Source organism: Salmo salar, chromosome 04, assembly GCF_965601325.2.
Source record: "Salmo salar chromosome 04, fSalSal1, whole genome shotgun sequence".
Taxonomy (NCBI): Eukaryota; Metazoa; Chordata; class Actinopteri; order Salmoniformes; family Salmonidae; genus Salmo; species Salmo salar.
This window is the reverse complement of record NC_138294.1, coordinates 57,527,001-57,553,168: the sequence shown is the minus strand read 5'-3', so window position 1 is coordinate 57,553,168 and position 26,168 is coordinate 57,527,001. Positions and strand designations below refer to the sequence as shown.

The following is a 26,168-nucleotide window of genomic DNA, read 5'->3' as shown; positions in this document are numbered from 1 at the left end:
GCTTTCCAATGCCTCGCAAAGAACAGCACCTATTGGTAGATGGGTTTAAAAAAGCAGATATTGAATATCCCCTTCAGAATGGTAAAGTTATTCATTACACTTTGGATGGTGTATCAATTTACCCAGTCACTACAAAGATACAGGCATCCATAAAACAGTTAAAGAGTTTAATGACTGTGATAGGAGAAAACTGAGGATGGATCAACAACATTGTAGTTAGTCCACGATACTAACCTAATTGACAGAGGGAAAAGAAGGAAGTACAGAATTTATTTTTCCAAAAACATGCATCTGGTTTGCAACAAGGCACTAAAATAATACTGTAACAAAATATTTCAAAGCAATTCACTTTCTGTCCTGAATACAAAGTGTTGTGTTTGGGGGAAATCCAATACAACATATTACTGAGTATCACTTTCCATATTTTAAAGCATAGTGGTGGCTGCATCACGTTATGGGTATGCTTGTAATCATTAAGGACTGGGCAGTTTTTCAGGATAAAAAAGAAACGGAATGGAGCTAAGTACAGGCAAAATCCTAAAGAAAAACCTGGTTCAGTCTGCTTTCCACCAGACACTGGTAGATAAGCCTTCCCTGTGGCTCAGTTGGTAGAGCATCGTGTTTGCAACGCCAGGGTTGTGGGTTCGATTCCCATGGGGGGCCAGTACAAAAAAATGCATTGGATGAAATGGATGCATTCACTACTGTAAGTCGCTCTGGATAAGAGCGTCTGCTACAATGTAAAAAATGAATTTACTTTTCAGCAGGACAATAACCTAAAACACAAGGCCAGATCTACACTGGAGTTGCTTAACAAGAAGACAGTGAATGTTCCTGAGTGGCCAAGTTAAAGTTTTGACTTAAATCTACTTGAAAATATATGGCACGGACTTAAATTGGTTGTCTAGCAATGATCAACGACCAATTTGATAGATCTTGAAGAATTTTGAAAAGAAAAATAGGCAAATGTTGCTACAATCCAAGTGTGGAAAGCCTTTAGAGAGTGTGCTTGTAAATGAGAGAATACTAGAGAGAATACTTGTAAATGAGATATTAATGCATTTAATTTTCAATACATTTGCAGAAGATTTTAAAAACATGTTTTCTCTTTGTCATGATGGGGTATTGTGTGTAAATAGGTGAGAAAAAAATATATTTAATCAATTTTGAAATTAGGCTATGACACAACAAAATGTGGAATAAGTCAAGGAGTATGAAAACTTTCTGAAGGCACAACACTATCCACGCCTGTGTCGCTGTTTGCATCCTACTCATCGATATCTTGAAATGGATGTCAAAATGAATGAGAGGGTTCCTACAATGCTGCTGAAACATGTGTTTTTCATTCATGTATTTTCAGTCAGAAGCTGCTCAATATAGAGAGGGTTCATTGGGTCCATCGACTCCACTGTAACTGTCCTTTCTTAGGTGGATGGTAGCATTAGCAAAGAAAAAACAGAATTCTGTGACATTCAGGGAGAAAGGTGGGAATGTGTGGGAGGTGGGAAAGATGGGAATGTGTACTTTACTAATGCATTGGCCAACTTAGTAGGAAGAGAAAGATTTAAGCTGTGTGTTCTAATCCACAACCACTAGGAGTTGCTATAGATTATCTTGCTGCTATAATCACTGAACATTGGAGGAGTTTAGGGACTTTGGGTAAGGATGATGCTACTTTTTTCTTCCATTTTACCTTTATTTAACTTGGAAAGTCAGTTAAGAACAAATTATTATTTACAATGACAGCCTAGGAACAGTAGGTTAACTGCCTTGTTCAGGGGCAGAAAAACAGATTTTTACCTTGTCAGCTCAGGGATTTGATCTAGCAACCTCTCGGTTACTGGCCCAATGCTCTAACCACTAGGATACTTAATGCTTTTAAGTTTTATTTTCAACAATATTTTAGGATACATTGGTACCTAAAGCACCCTCTAATAACACAGACACACACAGAGACACACGCACATAAATACCTATATGGAGATTGATTTTCATATATAAATATGATCAAATCCCGACATATGCATGCACATTTACAGTATAATACCAATATGTATGCAAACTTTCACGATAGCAGAAAATCGTCAAACAAACACACACTCGAGTAAGAAGCAGTTTGCCATCTTGATGCCAGTCAATTCAGGAATTGCACTGGAAGTTGATGTTAAATTCAACTGACCAGAAATTAAATGAAAATGACCACAAATCAGACACATATTACTGCACATGTACACTCATAGGAACATACAGTTGAAGTTGGAAGTTTACATACACCTTAGCCAAGTACATTTAAACTCCGTTTTTCACAATTCCTGACATTTAATCCTAGTAAAAATTCCCTGTCTTAGGTCAGTTAGGATCACCACTTTATTTTAAGAATGTGAAATGTCAGAATAATAGTAGAGAGAATTATTTATTTCAGCTTTTATTTCTTTCATCACATTCCCAGTGGATCAGAAGTTTACAAAAACTCAATTAGTATTTGGTAGCATTGCCTTTAACTTGGGTCAAACGTTTCGGGTAGCCTTCCACAAGCTTCCCACAATAAGTTTGGTGATTTTTGGTCTATTCCTCCTGACAGAGCTGGTGTAACTGAGTCAGGTTTGTAGGCCCCCTTGCTCACACACGCTTTTTCAGTTCTGCCCACAAATGTTCTATGGGATTGAGGTCAGGGCTTTGTGATGGCCACTCCAATACCTTGACTTTGTTGTCCTTAAGCCATTTTGCCACAACTTTGGAAGTATGCAAGTTAAAAATAGATATTACATATACTTTATCTGTGCTGGATTGAGCTTGTCTGTCACGGCTGTCTAGGACCAGTGGAGATGTGGAATCAGGAGCAGGAGGCAGAGGGCCGGAGCAACAGTGTTTTAATAATAAATGCCAACACAATAGCCGTAGGGCACAGGGCGCGTGACAAAGTCCGCCAGGGAAAAACACATTCCCAAAAAATTAAACGCTCCGGAAAAGCGCACGGGGCGCAGCCCGTCAATACAATAGACAATATCCAGCAAAAAAAACAGCTATACTCGCAACTGTCTAGAGTAGACAATAAACAATCCCGCACGAGAACCCCAACTGAAAATACACACTAAATAACCCCCCACTAATGACAGACACAAAACAGGTGCGGGATAGACAGACAAAACCAAGAGACACAGAAACAACGATCGGTGGCAGCTAATAGGCCGGCGACGACGACCGCCGAGCGCCGCCCGACCGAGGAGGGGGGCCACCTTCGTTAGATACTGTGACATTGTCTGACATCATGGAACAATAGAATCATCACAAAATTAAAAAAACTAAAACCTGGCACTCTAGGCAAGCTAGAGCAAATGGTACAAATATTTGGAAGACCCATTTGCAACCAAGCTTTAACTTCCTGACTGATGTCTTGAGATGTTGCTTCAATATATCCACATGATTTTCCTTCCCCATGAGGCCCTCTATTTTGTGAAGTGCACCAGTCCTTCCTGCAGCAAAGCACCCCCACAACATGATGCTGCCACCCCCGTGCTTCACGGTTGGGATGGTGTTCTTCGGCTTGCAAGCCTCCCCCTTTTTCCTCCAAACATAACGATGGTCATTGGGGCCAAACAGTTTTATTTTTGTTTCATCAGACCAGAGGACATTTCTCCAAAAAGTACGATCTTTGTCCCCATGTGCAGTTGCAAACCGTAGTCTGTCTTTTTATGGCGGTTTTGGAGCAGTGGCTTCTTCCTTGCTGAGCGGCCTTTCAGGTTATGTAGATATAGGACTCGTTTTACTGTGGATATAGATACTTTTGTACCTGCTTCCTCCAGCATCTTCACAAGGTCCTTTGCTGTTGTTCTGGGATTGATTTGCACTTTTCGCACCAAAGTACATTAATCTCTAGGAGACAGAACGCGTCTCCTTCCTGAGCGGTATGACGGCTGCGTGGTTCCATGGGGTTTATACTTGCATACTATTGTTTGTACAGATGAACGTGGTACCTTCAGGCGTTTGGAAATTGCTCCCAAGGATGAATCAGACTTGTGAAGGTCTACAATTTTTTTCTGAGGTCTTGGCTGATTTCTTTTGATTTTCCCATGATGTCAAGCAAAGAGGCACTGAGTTTGAAGGTAGGCCTTGAAATACATCCACAGGTACACCTCCAATGGACTCAAATGATGTCAATTAGCCTATCAGAAGCTTCTAAAGCCATGACATAATTTTCTGGAATTTTCCAAGCTGTTTAAAGGCACAGTCAACTTAGTGTATGTAAACTTCTGACCCACTGCAATTGTGATACAGTGAATTATAAGTGAAGTAATCTGTCTGTAAACAATTGTTGGAAAATTACTTGTATCGTGCACAAAGTTAACAAGAAATGTGTGGAGTGGTTGAAAAACGAGTTTTAATGACTCCAACCTAAGTGTATGTAAACTTCCGACTTCAACTGTACATACAGTAGGAACTTGTGACACGACATGGAATTGGATTGGGTCACATAAATTGTTAGCCTCCAGACATGTGTGGACATCATTGTACATGTGGAGTTTCTTATCATGTGGAGCTTCTTATCTTTTCGTTTTTATCAAAGCTTCCTTCCCCAAGCTAAAACTCCTCACTACACCCTGGTATTCAAATGAAACTGATTATAATTATTGGCATAGAATATGCGTGTATAGAAAAGCTCCACATGGCTCTGCAAGGGTGGAGACAAATGGCTGCAGTCACAGTCATACAAATAACTTACAGATAGTGTATATTGGAATCCCCCACGCCACCAGCCTCCCTCCTGTAATTTGGTAGGCCTACATTCTGTGTTCATTTGTCAGTCTGCAATACAAATATTTTAGCCTGAAAGGTGAATCTGAGTGAGTACTCGTCACGTCTCAGCGTATCCAGCACTAAAATGTTACACACGCCACGCCCCCACGCCTCTGTTTGTCCAATTTAACGACCATGGTAGAGGCAGCTTGATAGAGGCATTCTGTACATGGGGCATATGCATCCTCACGCTGTCATTAAATGTGTTTCAGATGAAATTATATTAGCTAAAGCACTGATATCGAAATAGCTTCATGAACTCAAAACAAATTATCATCCCAGCCAGACGAGCACATCCCCAACCCCAACACCCCAAAGACGCGAGCATGATAAACCCATTCACCTGACAACGCGCACAGACGCGGTGCGTAGGCCTAATGTCTACACATTTATTCACATAAACAACAGAAACAATGTCATTATTATGAATTCCAACGACACTGTCGGTATGTTTACGCGATGACCAAGTCTGATAAGAGGTTTTCTGACAAAGCCATCCGTTAAAATATGATTAGAAAGATACCGTGCATGGGCTCCATCATCAGAAGTCAGCTGATCGACTTTTTGTTTTTCTGTGAAATATTTACGAGCACTAGTCACGTCACGACTGAAGTTAAACGCACAGTACTAAAACCTGGGATACGTTATCTTTATAGTTCTATCGCAAATAAAGCAGACATGCTGACTAGAGTTTCTGTGGGAAATGGCATAGCATACAAACACACGATGTATCATCTACTAGGCCTACTTGTGCTACAGCAGAAATTGCATACATGTCAATTATTGTGGAAAAACACCTTACACCGACCTCTAGCTCCTATTTACATTGACTTCACATGCAATATTACAGTAAGGTAGGCTATATGCAATAATATATTTAAGGGATCTGATTTCATCTATGGTGTTTGGGGCAACATTTGCTGTTCCTATAACATGTTATGGGAAATGAAGGTAAAGGCATTACCTTATAGAAATGCTGATGTATGGCTTGGCGCAGGGGTAACTGCCGATATCCAGTAGTAAAATCAGACAACAACAAAACCACGCCGGGATGTTGATGATGACATTGCCGTCTTCATGGAAGAACGGTAGAAAAAAACACTTTTCCAGATGTGTCAAGAAATACTGAAAGATATAATAAATAAATGGGGCGGATCTGAGAGGATTGTCGGCTCTTGTTTACATGAACAGCGTTTCCCTCTTTCCACCGATTAAACCGGCACTATACCCTAAGAAATCTGATTGAAATCCATGGTGCAGTTCATTGCGACGTTATAAAATGTTCGTCTCCAAAAAGCAGAGGGATAAACCCCATTCACAAATAAAATAATGTAATGCTATTAAATTATGCGCCTTTTCGGAACCATCAGATGAAACATGGATGGCTTAGGCTAAAAATAACAACAGCACAAATAAACACAGACATTTCGGTTCAAGCAGTGCGCTACCAGATATTTGCATTTATATTCATATGCATAGTTGTCCAGAAGAGGCCATTGGTTGATAAAAAAAAAACGGATGCAACGAGGCAGGTTTATAAAGATTATATAATGCGCGTCTCGTTCAACACGATGTGACGTCGTTTTTTTCGATGGTCGAGTCAACATATCTGCCCGCCTGACCGAGTAGCCTCCGAATTTTCTATACGTCGTTTTTTTTCTACATTTATATGTCTGCCCTTTTCTCCACCTCTATCAACTGACTCCGCTCCAGTAGGCTATTTGCAATTTCGTCTGCGGACTCGTTGCAGACGTAAGCAGACTGACAGCGTGTGCATTCCTAAACGCACATCCCCTATAGCAGCCCATCTTCACCTTAGAAACGGACAGACATAGGCACCAACATTACATTCACACATAAAATAACACACGGCTTGCGAAAAGCACATTGTGCACCGGTTGACATGACACACATTCACACCAAACGCATTGAACTTCAACAGACAGGGTCAAAACAAAATCTTCAGAAATACATTAAACCATTTCAGGACTTGTATCAACTTTGTCGACTAGCCAGTTATGAACAGTTTATTACAGGTATTAACCCTGTCACTTCGTTAGGCTAGTCCTCTTTCCCATCTTGAGGTCTGTATTTTCAATATTGTGAACTGCAAACTGAATTGGGATTGAGTTAAATTGGGATTTTGTCGGCGGTGGAAGTGTCCCAAAACTGTTTTACATTCCACTATGATCTTTTTTAAACAGATAGCCAGTCTATTAAATTACCACTCTATAACAGTTGCCTATTTAGCCTAAAGTTCTCTAAGGCTTACTTTCATGTTGGTTTCCTTCAATCCCGCCTAGTTTCTCCTCTCCATCCCATCACTCTCCTCTTAATCTATAAATAGAAGCACCTTTGAAAATGGCTGCACCATCATCACTGTCTTATATGACAGGTTGGCATGTGAAGAAAGGAAATATGTAGCAGATTTATTCTCAGAAGCTGAACACTGTCAGGGTGTAACGGGATACCAAAGAGTCTGAGAGCAGTTTTGCAATTATGTTTTATTTATTTCCTACAAGTTCGCAATTCTAAAATTCAGGGGGACTGGAAAGGGGGGATGGAAACTATAGCAAAGTATGTAATCTGTCCGCAGGCTTTCCGCCTGCAATTAGAGGTGTTTGGAATGTTCACTCAGGATATGAGCTGCCTGGGTGCGGCGCTGTTCAGCGGCTGTGGTGCTGAATCTAGATGGTTTTCTCTTTACTTCGCTTTTCGCCTTCGCGGTATTGTCCATGGTGCTGAACTAAGGTGCTCATGGCTACAGCGCTGTTCAGTGGCCGTGGTGCTGAATCAGCTGTCAGTCTTCTGTTTAGGCTAGCCTACTTCATGCTGGTCGAGGTACTGTCCACGGTGCTAAAATGTGTGTGGGCCTGAGCGCATTGCTGTTCAGTTGAACAGTGGTGCTAAAGTTTCTGTTTACTTTGAGCTGAACTCGTAACTGCCCATGTTGTTGAATGTTTGTGAGGCGATGAGGCATATCAATGGATTCCTGCAGGCTAGAGATATCTTAATTGTACTTGCGGCTTCTACAATGTCAGTTACAACGCAGGGAGGGGTCCAATGCTTGGGGTCTCAGTCATGCAGTCAACAGTCCATTACATGCTTTGTTACAGGTAGTATAAAAATGTGTACATTACCTGGTTCCTCCTGAGAAGTGTTCGTATAAGTATATTCATTGCCTGTATGTAGCCATAGGCTCTCCGTGATTATACAGTTAAAGTCGGAAGTTTACATACACTTAGGTTGGAGTCATTAAAACTCATTTTTCAACCACTCCACACATTTTTTGTTAAAGCTAAAGTTTTGGCAAGTCGGTTAGGACATCTACTTTGTGCATGACACAAGTAATTTTTCCAACAATTGTTTACAGATTATTTCACTTATAATTCACTGTATCACAATTGCAGTGGGTCAGAGGTTTACATACACTAAGTTGACTGTGCCTTTAAACAGCTTGGAAAATTCCAGAAAATGATGTCATGGCTTTAGAAGCTTCTGATAGGCTAATTGACATCATTTGAGTCAATTGGAGGTGTACCTGTGGATGTATTTCAAGACCTACCTTCAAACTCAGTGCCTCTTTGCTTGGCATCATGGGAAAATCAAAAGAAATCAGCCAAGACCTCAGCAAAAATTTGTAGACCTCCACAAGTCTGGTTCATCCTTGGGAGCAATTTCCAAATGCCTGAAGGTACCACGTTCATCTGTACAAACAATAGTATGCAAGTATAAACATCATGGGGCCACGCAGCCGTCATACCGCTCAGGAAGGAGACGCATTCTGTCTCCTAGAGATGAACGTACTTTGGTGCGAATCAATCCCAGAACAACAGCAAAGGACCTTGTGAAGATGCTGGAGGAAACAGGTACAAAAGTATCTATATCCACAGTAAAACGAATCCTATATCGACATAACCTGAAAGGCCGCTCAGCAAGGAAGAAGCCACTGCTCCAAAACCGCCATAAAAAAGACAGACTACGGTTTGCAACTGCACATGGAGACAAAAATCATACTTTTTGGAGAAATGTCCTCTGGTCTGATGAAACAAAAATAGAACTGTTTGGCCATAATGACCATCATTATGTTTGGAGGAAAAAGGGGGAGCTTGCAAGCCGAAGACTCCATCCCAACCGTGAAGCACGGGGGTGGCAGCATCATGTTGTGGGGGTGCTTTGCTGCAGGAGGGACTGGTGCACTTCATAAAATAGATGGCATCATAAGGAATGAAAATCATGTGGATTTATTGAAACAACATCTCAAGACATCAGTCAGGAAGTTAAAGCTTGGGCGCAAATGGGTCTTCCAAATGGACAATCACCCCAAGCATACTTCCAAAGTTGTGGCAAAATGGCTTAAGGACAACAAAGTCAAAGTATTGGAGTGGCCATCACAAAGCCCTGACCTCAATCCCATAGAAAATGTGTGGGCAGAACTGAAAAAGCGTCTGCGAGCAAGGAGGCCTACAAACCTGATTCAGTTACACCAGCTCTGTCAGGAGGAATGGGCCAAAATTCACACATCTTATTGTGGGAAGCTTGTGGAAGGCTACCTGAAACATTTGACCCAAGTTAAACAATTTAAAGGCAATGCTACAAATACTAATTGAGTGTATATAAACTTCTGACCCACTGGGAATGTGATGAAAGAAATAAAAGCTGAAATAAATAATTCTCTCTACTATTATTCTGACATTTCACATTCTTAAAATAAAGTGGAATCCTAACTGACCTAAGACAGGGAATTTTTACTAGGATTAAATGTCAGGAATTGCAAAAAAACTTAGTTTAAATGTATTTGGTTAAGGTGTATGTAAACTTCCGAATTCAACTGTATGCAAATATCGCTACAGTAGAAAGAATCATATCCATTAGGCTACTGTGTAGGCCTAAGCTCCAAACCAGGGAGATGGAAGAAATGAGAGAAAAGAAAGGGAAAGGGGGATACCTAGTCAGTTGTACAACTGAATTCCTTCAACTGAAATGTGTCTTAGGCATTTAACCCAACCCCTCAATCAGAGAGGTGCGGGGTGCTGCCTTAATCGAAAATAGCTGAGGGCATATGTGTAATACCCTTTCTAGATAAATAACTGACATTTTTTATGTAGTCTCTATTCGACTCATACTCTTAACTTAATTTTACCATTAGTTAAAGGCCTACCTTTAGTGCTTTATACCCTTTCAAATCAAATCAAATGACATTCGTCACATGGGCTGAATAAAACAGACCTTACCATGAAATGCTTACTTACAAGCGTTAACCAACAACGCAGTTCAAGAAATAGAGTCAAGAAAATATTTACTAAATAAAGTTTTAAATTTTTTTTATAAATACAAATAAGTAACACAGCAAAATTACATAACAATAACGAGGCTATATACAGGGGGTACCAATATTAAGTCAATGTGCGTGGTACAGGTTAGTCGAGGTAATTTGTCAAGTGACTATTCATAGATAATAAACAGCATGTAGCAGCACTGAAAAACAAAGGGGGGGGGGGGGGGGGGGGTGGGGGTCAATGTAAATAGTCCCTGTGGCCATTTGATTAATTTTTCAACAGTCTTATGGCTTGGGGGTAGAAGCTGTTAAGGAGCCTTTTGGTCCTAGACTCGGTGCTCTGGTACCGCTTGCCATGCAGTAGCAGAGACAACAGTCTATGAATTGGGTGACTGGAGTCTTTGACAATTTTTGGGGCCTTCCTCTGACACCACCTAGTACATAAACTCATTAAAAAAAAGAAACGTCCTCTCACTGTCAACTGCGTTTATTTTCAGCAAACTTAACATGTGTAAATATTTGTATGAACATAACAAGATTCAACAACTGAGACATGTGACTAACAGAAATGAAATAATGTGTCCCTGAACAAAGGGGGGGGGGGGGTCAAAATCAAAAGTAACAGTCAGTATCTGGTGTGGCCACCAGCTGCATTAAGTACTGCAGTGCATCTCCTCCTCATGGACTGCACCAGATTTGCCAGTTCTTGCTGTGAGATGTTACCCCACTCTTCCACCAGGCACCTGCAAGTTCCAGGACATTTCTGGGGGGAATGGCCCTAGCACTCACCCTCCGATCCAACAGGTCCCAGATGTGCTCAATGGGATTGAGATCCGGGCTCGTCGCTGACCATGGCAGAACACTGACATTCCTGTCTTGCAGGAAATCACGCACAGAACAAGCAGTATGGCTGGTGGCATTGTCATGCTGGAGGGTCATCTCAGGATGAGCCTGCAGGAAGGGTACCACATGAGGGAGGAGGATGTCTTCCCTGTAACGCACAGCGTTGAGATTGCCTGCGATGACAACAAGCTCAGTCCGATGATGCTGTGACACACCGCCCCAGACCATGATGGACCCTCCACCTCCAAATCGATCCCGCTCCAGAGTACAGGCCTCGGTGTAACGCTCATTCCTTTGACGATAAACACGAATCCGACCATCATCCCTGGTGAGACAAAACCACGACTCATCAGTGAAGAGCACTTTTTGCCAGTCCTGTCTGGTCCAGCGATGGTAGGTTTGTGCCCGTAGGCGACGTTGTTGTCGGTGATGTCTGGTGAGGACCTGCCTTACAACAGGCCTACAAGCTCTTAGTCCAGTCTCTCTCAGCCTATTGGTGACAGTCTGAGCAGTGATGGAGGGATTATGCTTTCCTGATGTAACTTGGGCAGTTGTTGTTGCCATCCTGTACCTGTCCCGCAGGTGTGATGTTCGGATGTACTGATCCTGTGCAGGTGGTGTTACACGTGGTCTGCCACTGTGAGGACGATCAGCTTTCCGTCCTGTCTCCCTGTAGCGCTGTCTTAGGCGTCTCACAGTACAGACATTGCAATTTATTGCCCTGGCCACATCTGCAGTCCTCATGCCTCCTTGCAGCATGCCTAAGGCATGTTCACGCAGATGAGCAGGGACCCTGGGCATCTTTCTTTTGGTGTTTTTCAGAGTCAATAGAAAGGCCTCTTTCGTGTCCTAAGTTTTCATAACTGTGACCTTAGTTGCCTACCGTCTGTAAGCTGTTAGTGTCTTAACGACCGTTCAACAGGTGCATGTTCATTAATTGTTTATGGTTCATTGAACAAGCATGGGAAAAGGGGTTTAAACCCTTTACAATGAAGATCTGTGAAGTTATTTAGATTTTTACGAATTATCTTTGAAAGACAGGGTCCTGAAAAAGGGGCGTTTCTTTTTTTCCTGAGTTTAGGTCCTAGATGTCAGGAAGCTTGGCCCCTGTGATGTACTGGGCCATATGCATTACCCTTTGTAGCGCCTTTACCGTCAAATTTCAAGCAGTTGCCATACCAGGTGGTAATGCAACCGGTCAGGATGCTCTCGATGGTGCAGCTGTAGAACCTTTTGAGGATCTTGGGACTCATGCCAAATCTTTTCAGTCTCCTGAGGGGGAAAAGGTGTTGTCATGCCCTCTTCACAACTGCCTTGGAGTGTTTGGACCATGATAGTTTGTGGCCTTTGAAGGGAAACAGGTGACACTAGGCATGTAGAGCACCAGTAGATCTAAACTTTTAGAAAAAAGTGTTCCAAAAGGGTTCTTCGTCTGTCCCAATAGGATAAATATTTTGCTTAGAGGTACAACCCTTTTTGGTTCTAGGTAGAAACCTTTTGGATTCCATGTAGAACACTCTGTGGAAAGTGTTCTTCTTGGAACCCTAAATGGTTATACCTTGAATCAAAAGGGTTCTATCTAGAACCAAAACGGGTTCTTCTAAGGGTCCTCTTATGGGGAAAGTCCCATTTTAGGTTCTAGATAACATATTTTTTTCTGAGAGTGTAGCCTACTTAAGAAATGTGCCAGAAATATAATGAATAATCAACTTAATAAGACTCATATCCAAGATAATGTAGCTTATGGTGAGTCCCTTTAAATATTTATTACTATTTGGAGACAAGTCCACACCTTGCTTTTCATATTTCACAGCCCCTGAATAGCCAGATGTCGTAATCAACACACACTTTCGGAAGGGCCCTTCCATCTCTACAGTATGTAGACCTACAGGCCTCCTCCCACGGTCTCGGAAGTCAAAAGACAATGGGCTTGTTTGACATTGCAGCCAACAGTGCAGGCAACTACCGACTGACTGATCTACAAAGAACATTGCATCATAAATAACTACTCATTACTTTTTGTAGATCAGTCAGTCACAATTTACCCATGATACATTACAGTTTTGATCCTCTTCGAACACAGCCATAGTCAGAAGACATATAAGGAGCGTATCAGATACACAAATTCTGGGCAGGCGTGCGTAGAACATCAGATCTTTTCAACACAGGAGGTTGGTGGCACTTTAGTTAGGGAGGATGGGCTCATGGTAATGGCTGCAGCGGAATCAGTGGAATGGTATCAAATACATCATGCCATTCCATTCGCACCATTCCAACCATTGTTATGAGCTGTCCTCTCAGCAGCCCCCACTGCTTTCCAATGCCTGGATAAGCTTTTACATCTCATGAACCACATGAATATCATATAATTATCTTCTAATATGAGCAGGCTTGCACAGAATGTGTATCTGGAATGCATGCATTCATGTAAGATGTAAATGTACGTCCAAGCTGGTACATTGCGATTGACATGACTCCTCGAAACTTGCCAAGCACTCCATGCATTGTCTACCTGTTATGAGCTGACACCAATGGCTGTCATCAGAGATGGAAGAGGAAGTGCCACTCGCTGTTTTTTTGTTTTGTTTTCTGGTTCAATGAAAGTCAATGTAACAAGTAGACCAGGCTGACCTGCTATTGCATTGGTGTCTATGGGAGACACCCAGTTAAGTAGACTGGAACTTATCATTTTTTCCAATGGTAAATGGCCTGAGTGAACTATCTTTAGTTACCCACCAACTTTGCTGTCACTTGACAGTCTAGACCAGGGGTGTCAAACTCATTCCATGGAGGACCTATTGTCTGCAGGTTTTTGGTTTTTCCTTTCAATTAAGCCCTAGACAACCAGGTGTGGGGAATTCCGAACTAATTAGTGACCTTAATTCATTAATCATGTACAAGGGGAGAGTGAAAACTCACACTGGGCCCTCCGTGGAATGAGTCTGACACCTGTGGTCTAGACTCTATAGTTTAAACCGAGTAGTATAGACACAGATAGAACAATGAGCCAGATGTTTCACCAGATGTATACATCTGAGCCAAATATGGTGATGAGAGGAAGCCCAGTGGCCGGCAGTGGGAGAAGATTGAGTGAGATGGATTTCGGCCAATATTCTGCTAATTTTCTCATTGATGAAACCTTTGATCTCAATATAGTTTTCTGTTCCTAAAACTAGAATCTGTTACGAACAGAGTGGACAACATTTTGTAGATTTTACCGTTTGCCAAAGTTTCAGAAAATTAGAAGGAGTGCAAGGGTGAATTGAGTTATTGCAAACGTGCACTTCACGAAGTAGGCATTCCCTAATGGAAATATACAAATAAATGCTCAAACACACCAATAGGATCTTGCTAGCTCATGCATGGCTCTGCCCACCTCCTTGCTTGTTCTGCCCACTATGATTATTTTGCTCCCATTGAAAATGACAGGCTCTGTGTAAGGGCTGTCGTGAGAGAGAGACCAAGGTGCAGCGGAGTTAGTGTTCATCATAAAAGGTTTTAATGATCAACAACCACTATACAAAAGAAACCAAAAACGACTAGCAACAGTTCTGTTAGGAACACACTAAACAGAAAACAATTACCCACAAAACCCAAAGGAAAAACATGCTCCTTATGTGTGACTCCCAATCAGCAACAACGAGCTTCAGCTGTGCCTGATTGGGAGCCACACACGGCCCAAAACAAAGAAATACAAAAACATAGAAAAAGGAACATAGAACACCCACCCAATGTAACACCCTGGCCTAACCAAAATAAAGAACAAAAACCCCTCTCTATGGCCAGGGCGTTACACTCTGGTTTTGAGGCTGTCGTTGACTGAGGTTGGTGGATGAAGAATGAAGGAGTTGTGACACTTCTTATGCGCTCAAAATGTTGGCACCCGGAGAATACACGTTTCAGAGGTGAGCAGGATGATCAAGAGATGGAGTTATGTGGGGATGCCACCAGGCCGCTAGCAAAGCCGGGAGAAGAGGAATATTGGGACAGGAACACGGAAAGGTGGATTTCGGAGGAGGAATGAAGGAGGGAAAAGAGAAAGAAGAGGTCAAAGGGAATGAGGAAAGCTGAGGTTAAATCTGAATTTGATGAAGATAGCGATTAAAAGGGAGATGGTCTGTCGAAGAAGACTGGGGTCAAGTACAAACAGAGTGAGATGTCTGCCAGACTGAGTTCTGGAGGTGAAATGGAAGTGAATGAGGGAGATTAAACTGAGATGAAAGGCGCGGTGAGTCTTGCATCGATGGACATGGTTATAATAAAGTTGAGTTTGGCCCAGTGGGAGTGAGATTCAGGCCTTTTGGCTGATCCATATGTGGTATCAGGTTGGGTGGAAAAGATGTTGAGTACTGTTAAATCAGTGAAGGTAACCCAAAGTGGACTTGTAATGTTTGTCTGTGTTTCTTCTGCCAAAAGGGAATGGGCACTCGGTGCCACGCAACTCGGGTCAAGTACCGTTTCTTAATTTGCTCTTAGGAACAGGGCACCATTGAAATAATTGATTTCTGGGGTACCGTTTAGTGTGGAGGTGGAGCAATTGAAGTTGAACATCCCTGGTGTTTGTGACGCCCGTCGTTTGGTGCGACGCAGACCCAGTGGGGAGTGTGGTGAAGCAGAGTTGTCACAGTCTGTCCTTTTGCGTTTTGAATCAAAGTCATGTTATGATATATCAGTAATCCTGTTAGAGCTTTTGTGCCGAATCCACTGCGGTGTTTTAGTTGCAATGCTTATGGTCATGTCGCAGCAGTGTGTAGTAGGGAGATTCCAAGATGTGGGAAGTGTGCAGGAGCACATGGGACAGAGGATTATGTTGTTTTGGTGGAAAGAGTTGTCTCTGTCAACTGTAGGGCTGCCTATGTTGCTGGGGATCAGAAGTGTCCGGTGCGAGAGAGGCAGGTTGAGGTGGCCAGAGTCAGAGTAGTGCAGAAGGTGTCTTATGCTGAGGCAGTGAAGAAAGTAGAGGAGGATGGGTCAAGAGTGAGGAATCCTGAGAGGATCCCTGTGAGTAGTAGATCTGTGCCAGCACAGAGAGATAGGCAAACGAGTGATATATTTATTTATTTATTATTTTACTTCACCTTTATTTAACCAGGTAGGCCAGTTGAGACAAGTTCTCATTTACAACTGCGACCTGGCCAAGATAAAGCAAAGCAGTGCGACACAAACAACACAGAGTTACACATGGGATAAACAAATGTACAGTCAATAACACAATAGAAGTCTATATACAGTGTGTGCAAATGTAGTAAGATTAAGGAGGTAAGGCAATAAATAGGCCATAGTGGCGAAATGATTACATATTAGCAATTAAACACTGGAGTGATAGATGTGCAGAAGATGAATGTGCAAGTAGAGATACTGGGGTGCAAAGGAGAAAAAAAAAATAACAACACGGGGATGAGGTAGTTCGGTGGGCTGTTTACAAATGGGCTATGTACAGGTGCTATGATCGGTAAGCTGCTCTGACAGCTGATGCTTAAAGTTAGTGAGGGAGATATAAGTCTCCAGCTTCAGTAATTTTTGTAATTCGTTCCAGTCATTGGCAGTAGAGAACTGGAAGGAAAGGCAGCCAAAGGAGGAGTTGGCTTTGGGGATGACCAGTGAAATATACCTGCTGGAGTGCGTGTTACGGGTGGGTGCTGCTATGGTGACCAGTGAGCTGAGATAAGGCGGGGCTTTACCGAGCAAAGACGTATGGATGACCTGGAGCCAGTGGTTTTGGCAACGAATATGAAGCGAGGGCCAGCCAATGAGAGCATACAGGTTGCAGTGGTGGGTAGTATATGGGGCTTTGGTGACAAAATGGATGGCACTGTGATAGACGACATCCAATTTGCTGAGTAGAGTGTTGGAGGCTATTTTGTAAATGACATCGCCGAAGTCAAGGATCGGTAGGATAGTCAGTTTTACGAGGGTATGTTTGGCAGCATGAGTGAAGGATGCTTGTTGCAAAATAGGAAGCCAATTCTAGATTTGATTTTGGATTGGAGATGCTTAATGTGAGTCTGGAAGGAGAGTTTACAGTCTAACCAGACACCTAGGTATTTGTAGTTGTCCACATATTCTAAGTCAGAACCATCCAGAGTAGTGATGCTGGACGGGCGGGCGGGTGCGGTCAGCGATTGGTTGAAGAGCATGCATTTAGTTTTGCTTGCATTTAAGAGCAGTTGGAGGCCACGGAAGGAGTGTTGTATGGCATTGAAGCTCGTCTGGAGGTTTGTTAACACAGTGTCCAAAGATGGGCCAGAAGTATACAGAATGGTCTCGTCTGCGTAGAGGTGGATCAGAGAATCACCAGCAACAAGAGCGACATCATTGATGTATACAGAGAAAAGAGTCGGCCCCCGAATTGAACCCTGTGGCAGTCCCATAGACTGCCAGAGGTCCAGACAACAGACCCTCCAATTTGACACACTGAACTCTATCTGAGAAGTAGTTGGTGAGGCAGTCATTTGAAAAACAAAGGCTGTTGTGTCTGCCAATAAGAATGCGGTGATTGACAGAGTCGAAAGCCTTGGCCAGGTCGATGAATACAGCTGCACAGTATTGTCTTTTATCGATGGCGGTTATGATATCATTTAGGACCTTGAGCGTGGCTGAGGTGCACCCATGACTATCTCTGAAACCAGATTGCATAGCGGAGAAGGAACAGTGGGATTCGAAATGGTCGGTGATTTGTTTGTTAACTTGGCTTTCGAAGACTTTAGAAAGGCGGGGTAGGATAGATATAGGTCTGTAACAGTTTGGGTCTAGAATGTCACCCCCTTTGAAGAGGGGGATGACCGCGGCAGCTTTCCAATCTTCAGAGATCTCAGACGATACGAAAGACAGGTTGAACAGGCTAGTAATAGGGGTTGCAACAATTTCGGCAGATCATTTTAGAAAGAGAAGGTCCAGATTGTCTAGCACAGCTGATTTGTAGGGGACCATATTTTGAAGCTTTTTCAGAACATCAGCTATCTGGATTTGGGTGAAGGAGAAATGGGGGAGGCTTGGGCAAGTTGCTGTGGGCGGATGCAGAGCTGTTGACCGGGGTAGGGGTAGCCAGGTGGAAAGCATGACCAGCCGTAAAAAGAAATGCTTATTGAAATTCTTGATTATTGTAGATTTATTGGTGGTGACAGTGTTTCCTAGCCTCAGTGCAGTGGGCAGCTGAGAGGAGGTGCTCTTATTCTCCATGGACTTTACAGTGTCCCAGAACTTTTTGGAATTAGTGCTACAGGATGCAAATTTCTGTTTGAAAAAGCTAGCCTTAGCTTTCCTAACTGCCTGTGTATATTGGTTCCTAACTTCCCTGAAAGTGGCATATCGCGGGGGCTATTCGACGCTAATGCAGTACGCCACAGGATGTTTTTGTGCTGGTCAAGGGCAGTCAGGTCTGGAGTGAACCAAGGGCTTTATCTGTTCTTAGTTCTCCATTTTTTGAATGGGGCATGGTTATTTAAGATGGTGAGGAAAGCATTTTTAAAGAATAACCAGGCATCCTCTACTGACGGAATGAGGTCAATATCCTTCCAGGATACCCGGGGCAGGTCGATTATAAAGGGCTGCTTGCTGAAGTGTTTCAGGGAGCGTTTGACAGTGATGAGGGGTGGTCGTTTGACCGCGGACCATTACGGATGCAGGCAATGAGGCAGTGATCGCTGAGATCCTGGTTGAAGACAGCGGAGGTGTATTTAAAGGGCAGGTTGGTCAGGATGATATCTATGAGGGTGCCCGTGTTTACAGATTTGGGGTTGTACCTGGTAGGTTCCATGATAATTTGTGTGAGATTGAGGGCATCTAGCTTAGATTGTAGGACGGTCGGGGTGTTAAGCATATCCCAGTTTAGGTCACCTAACAGTACAAACTCTGAAGATAAATGGGGGGCAATTAATTCAAATATGGTGTCCAGGGCACAGCATGGGGCTGAGGGGGGTCTATGACAAGTGGCAACAGTGAGAGACTTATTTCTGGAAAGGTGGATTTTTAAAAGTAGAAACTCGAACTGTTTGGGTACAGACCAGGATAGCATGACAGAACTCTGCAGGCTAACTATGCAGTAGATTGCAACTCCACCCCCTTTGGCAGTTCTATCTTGATGGAAAATGTTGTAGTTGGGGATGGAAATTTCTGCATTTTTGGTGGCCTTCCTAAGCCAGGATTCAGACACGGCTAGGACATCAGGGTTGGCAGAGTGTGCTAAAGCAGTGAGTAAAACAAACTTAGGGAGGAGGCTTCTGATGTTAACATGCATGAACCAAGGCTTTTGCAGTTACAGAAGTCAACAAAGGATAGCGCCTGGGGAATAGGAGTGGAACTAGGGGCTACAGGCCCTGGGTTAACCTCTACATCACCAGTGGAACAGAGGAGGAGTCGGGAAGGGTACGGCTAGAGGCTATAAGAACTGGTCGTCTAGTGCGTTGGGGACAAATAAAATAAAAGGAGCAGATATATGCTTCAGTAAGGTTGGCTTCTTATCAATCATAGCAATGGTTATTAACCGTACCGCTGAAATGGAACGTAAAATCACAGAAAATAGATGTTGTGGTGGCAGCTGCAGGGACGTACTTGAGTGTATGAGATACAGGGTGTGTTGAGTGGTGGTGTTCTGTCCTCCCAGGCCGTTGGCATGGTGCAGGAGCAGATAGGGTCAAAGTAGTGGAAAGGGGTAGCGTTAGGGTTAGTTCGGTGTTTTTTTATTTTCCTTTTTTGCCATTTTGTATCACAAAGTATAATGGAATTATACTATATTCCAATTGGGGGCGGTAATGCAACATATTGAACGCCAAACGCCGTTAAACCACACAGAAGAAGAAGAAGAAGAAGAAGATGAAGAAGAAGCCAGGCTGCGGTCTATCGTTTGACCAAATATTTTTGTTATAGCTAAACCAAGATAGACCACAGCCCGTCGTTTCTATTGGGAACAAATGAATCATAGTGGGCAGAACGAGCAAGGAGGTGGGCAGAGCCAAATACGAGCTAGCGAGGTCCTATTGGCGCGTTCTAACAGATATTTGCACATTTCCGTTAGGGAACGCCTGCTCCGTGAAGTGCGCGGGTGCAATAACCCAATTCGCCTTTTTACTCCTTCTAAACAACGCATTTTTTTTAAATCTTTGACAAAAGGTAAAGTCTAAAAAACTTTGTTCGCTCTGTTCGTAGCAGAATATAGTGTTTGGAAAGATTCTGCACAATGTTGGACAAAATCAATTTAACGTCATCACTACTATATTTGGTAATGAGTAGAAACGCCAAGCGGATGCTTCATATTTATACATCCAGTGAAATATCTGTCTCATTGTTCTAGAGAAGCGGGTTGACTGTTGATCCGGAAACTCACCGAGGGACGTACTCTTCCGCTCCGAGATTTGTTCTAGTAAATTGATGATCTTGAGTTACTATTAAAGATGATAGTATTGTTAATATAGTAACTTGTTCTACTGTCAATGGTTCAACATATTAGAAACACTAACAATAGCTCGTTAGTGTGTCAAAGTGTTGGGGGAGTGGAAGTGATCGTTATTTGCCATATATGCAACTTGAACTGTGATCGAAGTAGGCTCGTCCATGCAGGGTATAACGTTAGGTCTACTAGGCTTCTCCGGACAGTCGATCGAAGTATCCTTCGTCCATGCAGGATATAACGTTAGGTCAACTAGGCTTCTCCGGACAGTTGCTCTGTGAACAATTTAGGGGAAATTACAGAAAAGGTAACAAAAATCAAATCCTTTTCCGATTAAATGTAATTTAACCAGTTTGCCTAAATGTATTCTAGTTTGTCTAGATTGTCAAGTAAACTTTTTGGTGGATTATCGATTTTACATTTAAAACATTGCCCTGATCTTTTGATTGATATTCCGTAGGCTAGACATAATGATATATTGATGCACAACATTAGTGCTATCGCCAATGCTAAGGTCACAAGTCAAATTTAATTTAGATTAGTGATGTAGACAATACCACTGCATTTGATTTGTCATCTCAAGTCTCCAACAAGTGTAGTAGCCTAGCCTAAAGGCCTACACGTCCCAAAAACAATCTCATTTGAAACACACACATTGCTGACAGAGATGTGAATGCCTGATCATATTGAACTATATCTCTTTTTGCTCTTTAGGTTGAAGGGATGAAGCAGAAAAAGACTAAATTGAAGGATTTCCTAGAGAATATCAGTGTACTGCAATGGATACTGACCTTCCTCTTATTAGGTGAGACCCCATATTTGCATGTATCTGTGCTTGTACATTTGTGTCTGAGAGAGAAACATGCTTTTTAATAAAACGTATTTAACCTTTATTTAACTAGGCAAGTCAGTTAAGAACAAATTATTATTTACAATGACTGCCTACACCGGCCAAACCCTAACAATTGTGCACCGCCCTATGGGACTCCCAATCACGGCCGGATGTGATACAGCCTGGAATCAACCCGGGTCTGTAGTGACGCCTCTAGCACTGAGATGCAGTGCCTTAGGCCACTGCGCCACTCGGGAGCCCTTATGCTGACTGGCATTGAGCAAAATGTATGTGTCATATTTTGCTTCCCTCCCTGTGGACCCGCTCACCATTCCCTATTCCTCAGGTCTGGCTTGTATTGGGTTGATGGTGTACCTTATGTTTACCTCTCTGTGGCCACTGCCTACTCTCTACTTCATATGGCAGTTGAAGGACTGGCACACACCTGAAAGAGGTACTGGCATACTGAATGTTGCCCTGAATTCTTCAATGTTGTGCATTTTTCAAGTGATACTAATCTCTTTTAAGGTCTCTTTTAACTCTCAAGTAAACAAAAAATTGAATTCCTGAATGTGTGCAACTTAATTTGCTTGTGTGAAAGTTCTTCTCTGTCACCACCAGGGGGCAGGAGAACTGCATTTGTGAGAAACTGGAAAATGTGGAAACATGTAAGGGACTACTTCCCAATGAAGGTATGTTGATGATGACAAGCTTTGTAAATTGACCGGAATTATTGTTTTGTTTTTTGTTTTAATCAATTTAAACACCCTGCTTCTATCCCCCAATCTGTATCTCTCTCCCTGCCTTTGTTCAGTTGGTGAAGACAGCGGAGTTGAACCCAAACAAGAACTACATCTTAGGGTGTCATCCTCATGGTGTCATGAGTATGGGAGCCTTTACCTCTTTCAGCACTGAGGCCTGTGGCTTTATGGACCTCTTCCCTGGGGTGCGCTCCTGCCTCTGCATACTAGGTGGCATCTTCAAGGTCCCCCTCTACAGGGAATATGCCATGGCCACAGGTATATATGGCTTCCAGGGAAGTTTGGCTCTCTGGAAGCTGTAGTAATTGATATTGTAAGGAGATGTAAATGTTTTCTGTGAGGAAAAGGGATGTTGTGTTGTTGCCAATCAATCACCATGAATTCCCCCCTTAATGTAACACAATATCCTTCTACTCGCCTCTGTTCAATAAATTACTCTGTCTGTCTCTCTGTCTGTTATTCCTCTCATCAGGTTGTTATCCAGTCAGCAAGCCCAGTCTAGAGCACCTTCTGTCTAAAAGTGGGAAAGGCAATGCGGTAGTGATTGTGATAGGGGGCGCTGCTGAGTCTCTGCTGAGTCTGCCTGGGGTCAATACTGTGTATATGAAGCAGAGGAAAGGCTTCGTCCGGGTGGCCCTGGAGTTTGGGTGAGTTATCTATCTTATGGATGGACCAGTAGTGAGAGGCCACGAATACACAAGAAAGCAGTGTGGTAGTTATAAAAAGAATACAACCATACATCACATAGCTTCATCATTGATCCACTGAACTGACTGGCTAACTGCTTTTGGCTGTGTTTAAGAATGACTTTTTTTATACATTTATTAGATAACAACCCAGTGGGTCAGTTCTCATCTCTCTCATTGTTCCTCAGGGCTGACCTCGTGCCCGTCTACTCGTATGGGGAGAACAATATCTTCCGCCAGGTGATCTTCACAGAGGACAGTGTGGGCTGGAGGTTGCAGCAACTCTTTAAGAAGCTCATGGGCTTTGCCCCCTGTCTGTTCGTGGGTGAATGCTGGTTCTGGATGCCTTACCACTGCCCTGTCACCACTGTCGGTCAGTCACTATGTCAACGAAATGCCTTGCTTAATTTACTGATTAACTTGTCATTTTGAAAATGCACAGCGTTGTCTTATGATCTACAATCTCTTCCAGAGTCGCCATTGGTTACTGAGGTCTAGCTTTTTTCTGTTACACAGTAGTTTGCAAAAGTAGTGGCTTCAGAAGTGTTTTAGTAACTTTTAGTGAGTTTTAAAGTCACTTTAGTAATTCACTAGATTAGAAAACCGCTTCGAGTGACTGATTATAGAACGCAGCTTGTGTAGCTTTGAACAAATGCTCTCTCTCTTTGTGATACAGTATGCACAGCAACATAGTGTTAAGTATCTCACTCTGCTCCACCCATTTTTGTGTATTCCTCTCCAGTGGGTAGTCCTATCCCAGTGCCAAAGCGGCCTTCCCCCACTCAGGAGGAAGTGGATCACTACCATGGCCTCTACATGGAGGCCCTGGCCAAGCTCTTCCATGGACACAAGGCCAGCTGTGGACTCTCAGACAGCCACGAGCTGCGCATCATATAGGCCAATCATTTAGACTGCTCCCACAAGGACTATGTGAATGACGTGATTTGTCATGGTGTCTTTTTGTCAGATACTGTAGCCAACCGATCTCCACAGTGAGACTACTTGAATGAACATATTCCAACTCAGGATCCAGCGATGTTCCAATCATTGATCCCTGGATCCACTAAGCTGCCTGGCTAATAACTTTTGACTGTATTTACTGTAAGGGAACAGTGCATGTGCTTTAATGTACCAATAATTTAACCACTTTGGTAAGGTTTTTTTTCAGTTGTTCAGGTACACAAAAAATAATCTTGAGGCAAGCCGAAGTCGGTAGCCCCTTTGTCGGTAGTCAACCGTAGAATTCTTCAGTCAAATCTTTGCTGTCATTCAGCAAGAGGCGACTCAGTTTCATGCACATTTTTTCATTGAGAAATACTGCACCAAACATCTTAAATGTAAGATCTCCTCGGCAAAAACGTCAAAATTAATGACAAATTTATTGAGTCATCTTATATTAATTCGGACTATTTTGAGAATGTGTATACTGGCTACGACTTTGGCTAGCCAACCAGCCGAACTGAAGCATACTGACGCCTGCCACTCGTCCAACATCCCACATCTCAATGTTATTACCCCCAAAAGCTGTTAAGTACAACACACACACCACAACTCAACAACTTTTGGGGATAATAATATTGATTGATACGGCAAGATGCGCAGTGCAACAGGTAGATAATTATATTTTTAGTAGTTGTAATGTGTGTATTATATATCCCTCCTATCCATCACAGACCATCAGATGTGGAGGAGGAGGTGGTGGTACAGGTAGGTACAGGTTGCCATGGAGATGTATGGACGAGTGGAATGCCCTGCAGGAGTTGAGTGACCCAAGGCGGAGTTTAACCTCCATAAGCCTGACAGCATGGTGCCCTCTAAAGGCGTCATTATGCTTCAGTTTGGGTGGCAGCTAGCCGACCCGAACGAGTGTGCTCGCATACTCCATTGTTTGAAAAATGAGAAAAAAGTGGCAATAGTACTGTTTGTCAATTTTGAGACGCCGTAGCCAGTATACACTTTATCAAAATAGTCAGAATTAATCTAAGATAACTGAATAATTCTGCCATTAATGTTGACGTTTTTGCCAGAGGGATCTTAGTCACACAATTTTACATCTGAAAAAGAATGCACCAAACATCTTAGTTAATGAAAAAAATGTACATGAAAATGAGTCGTCTCTCATTAAATGACAACATAGACATTATTAAAGAATCCCTACTGTTGACCAATCACCGACGAAGGGGCGTAGACTTCTGCTCCGAACTTCGGCTCGCCTCCAGAAAAACATTTGTGTTCCCGAACAGCCGAAAAAAAATCTCACCGAAGTCCATAACGAACAAAAACGTCACAAAATGTTGTCGTAATTAATGCACGAACTCCACTGAACAGTTTCGGCTGGGAAGCATGCTGACGCCATTAAGATACTCTCCATTTCATAACAGAGATTGATTGTGTGATTTAGGATTTATAAGGAAATAATGTGCATACACTTCTACATGAATATGGATGCTACCATGATTACAGGTAGTCCTGAATGAATCGTGAATAATGAGGGAGAAAGTTAGACATAAATATCAGACACCTGTGAAAGGAGGGAGAGAGGGAGTCATTGTTAAATTATGAGTGGAGAAGCTCACAAGTTCTACCCATCACAACACTAACAACATTCAACCAAAAGAGAAGAGACCAGGTACACCCTCTGCAGTGCCAGTGGTGTACCTGGTTTCATGTTGCGTTCCCAGGCAGCGGACACAGTAGCGCGCCCCACAGGAATTGCAGGTGCAGGGAGACCCGGAAGCCACACATGCCACAAAAGTGATGCTGGGGCAGTTTGGAGGGCTCGGCACAGGCAGTCGGGTCCCTCATTCCGACTCAGTTCCTATAGCGAGCAGCTGGAGATGAAAGGAAACAGAAGGATTGTGAAGAGAAGGAGCAGATGATTAAAGAGAGGGGAGGAAAGCAGAGCCGCAGGGCCAGACTTTTGGACCTCACCTCTTCCTCCAGTAGAGCCAGGAAATTTTTCTGAAATCTCAATTTGAAATGATCTCCTAGTGTCTTCCTCTTCTTGCCTGAGGACATAAGTGGAGTGAGCCAGGAATGGACAGATCAGTCATTGCAAAACTTGTGCATTAGGTATCTCTGATTATGTTTGCTTTAGACTCATGACTGTCCTCGAACTAGGGGAGCCTCTTGGTCAGCTGGTTTAGGCTGGAATGAGGATCATCAATTGTCCTTTTCTAAGTGTCTAGCTGTCTGGTTAAAAGCCAATTTATGCTTGATCCGAAAATGTGGTCGGAGGCTTCGTATGGCGGTTCTGGCGCAATTGTGGAGCCTCTGGAAGCATGCAGAGGCCAAATCAAGCTCCATGCACCTCTCAAATGTTGTAACAATGCGGCGGGCTCCGTATAGCTTCCCATTGACATGATTGGTTGAAGCATTTTGTCTTTTGACTCTATACTCCAAAAGTTTGGAATTGAAATCAACTTTAATTATCTTCATCCATATTGGGTGAACCGTATAGAAATTACAGCACTTTTGGTACATAGTCCCCCAATTTTAGGGGAGCAAAAGTATTGGGACAAGTTCACTTATGTGTATTAAAGTAGTAAGAAGTTAGGTATTTGGTCCCATGGGGGCGGTACTTCCTGTA

General features: G+C 42.9%; 2 protein-coding genes across 3 annotated transcripts in view; one reads left to right on the top strand and one right to left on the bottom strand.

Moving 5' to 3' along the window:
* The window catches only part of LOC106603400 (neuronal tyrosine-phosphorylated phosphoinositide-3-kinase adapter 1), a 46,206-nt gene extending 39,606 nt beyond the window's left edge, over positions 1–6,600 (bottom strand). The window contains exon 1 of the mRNA XM_045717080.2: positions 5,759–6,600. The gene's annotated coding sequence lies outside the window, so the exon portion shown is untranslated. The remainder of the gene's footprint in view (positions 1–5,758) is intronic.
* A 13,122-nt stretch (positions 6,601–19,722) lies between these two features.
* LOC106603399 (diacylglycerol O-acyltransferase 2-like) lies at positions 19,723–23,722 on the top strand. 2 transcript variants are annotated; one of them, XM_014197038.1, is made up of 8 exons: positions 19,723–19,855; positions 21,015–21,105; positions 21,479–21,586; positions 21,754–21,824; positions 21,947–22,151; positions 22,366–22,540; positions 22,768–22,952; positions 23,322–23,722. In XM_014197038.1, exons 2-8 carry the CDS (start codon positions 21,024–21,026, stop codon positions 23,474–23,476), a joined length of 981 nt encoding a protein of 326 aa, XP_014052513.1. In that variant the 5' UTR covers positions 19,723–19,855; positions 21,015–21,023; the 3' UTR covers positions 23,477–23,722. The 2 variants fall into 2 exon arrangements, with proteins under 2 accessions (XP_014052513.1, XP_014052512.1); XM_014197037.3 differs by lacking the exon at positions 19,723–19,855 and adding an exon at positions 19,901–20,607.
* The last annotated feature ends 2,446 nt before the right edge of the window (positions 23,723–26,168 follow it).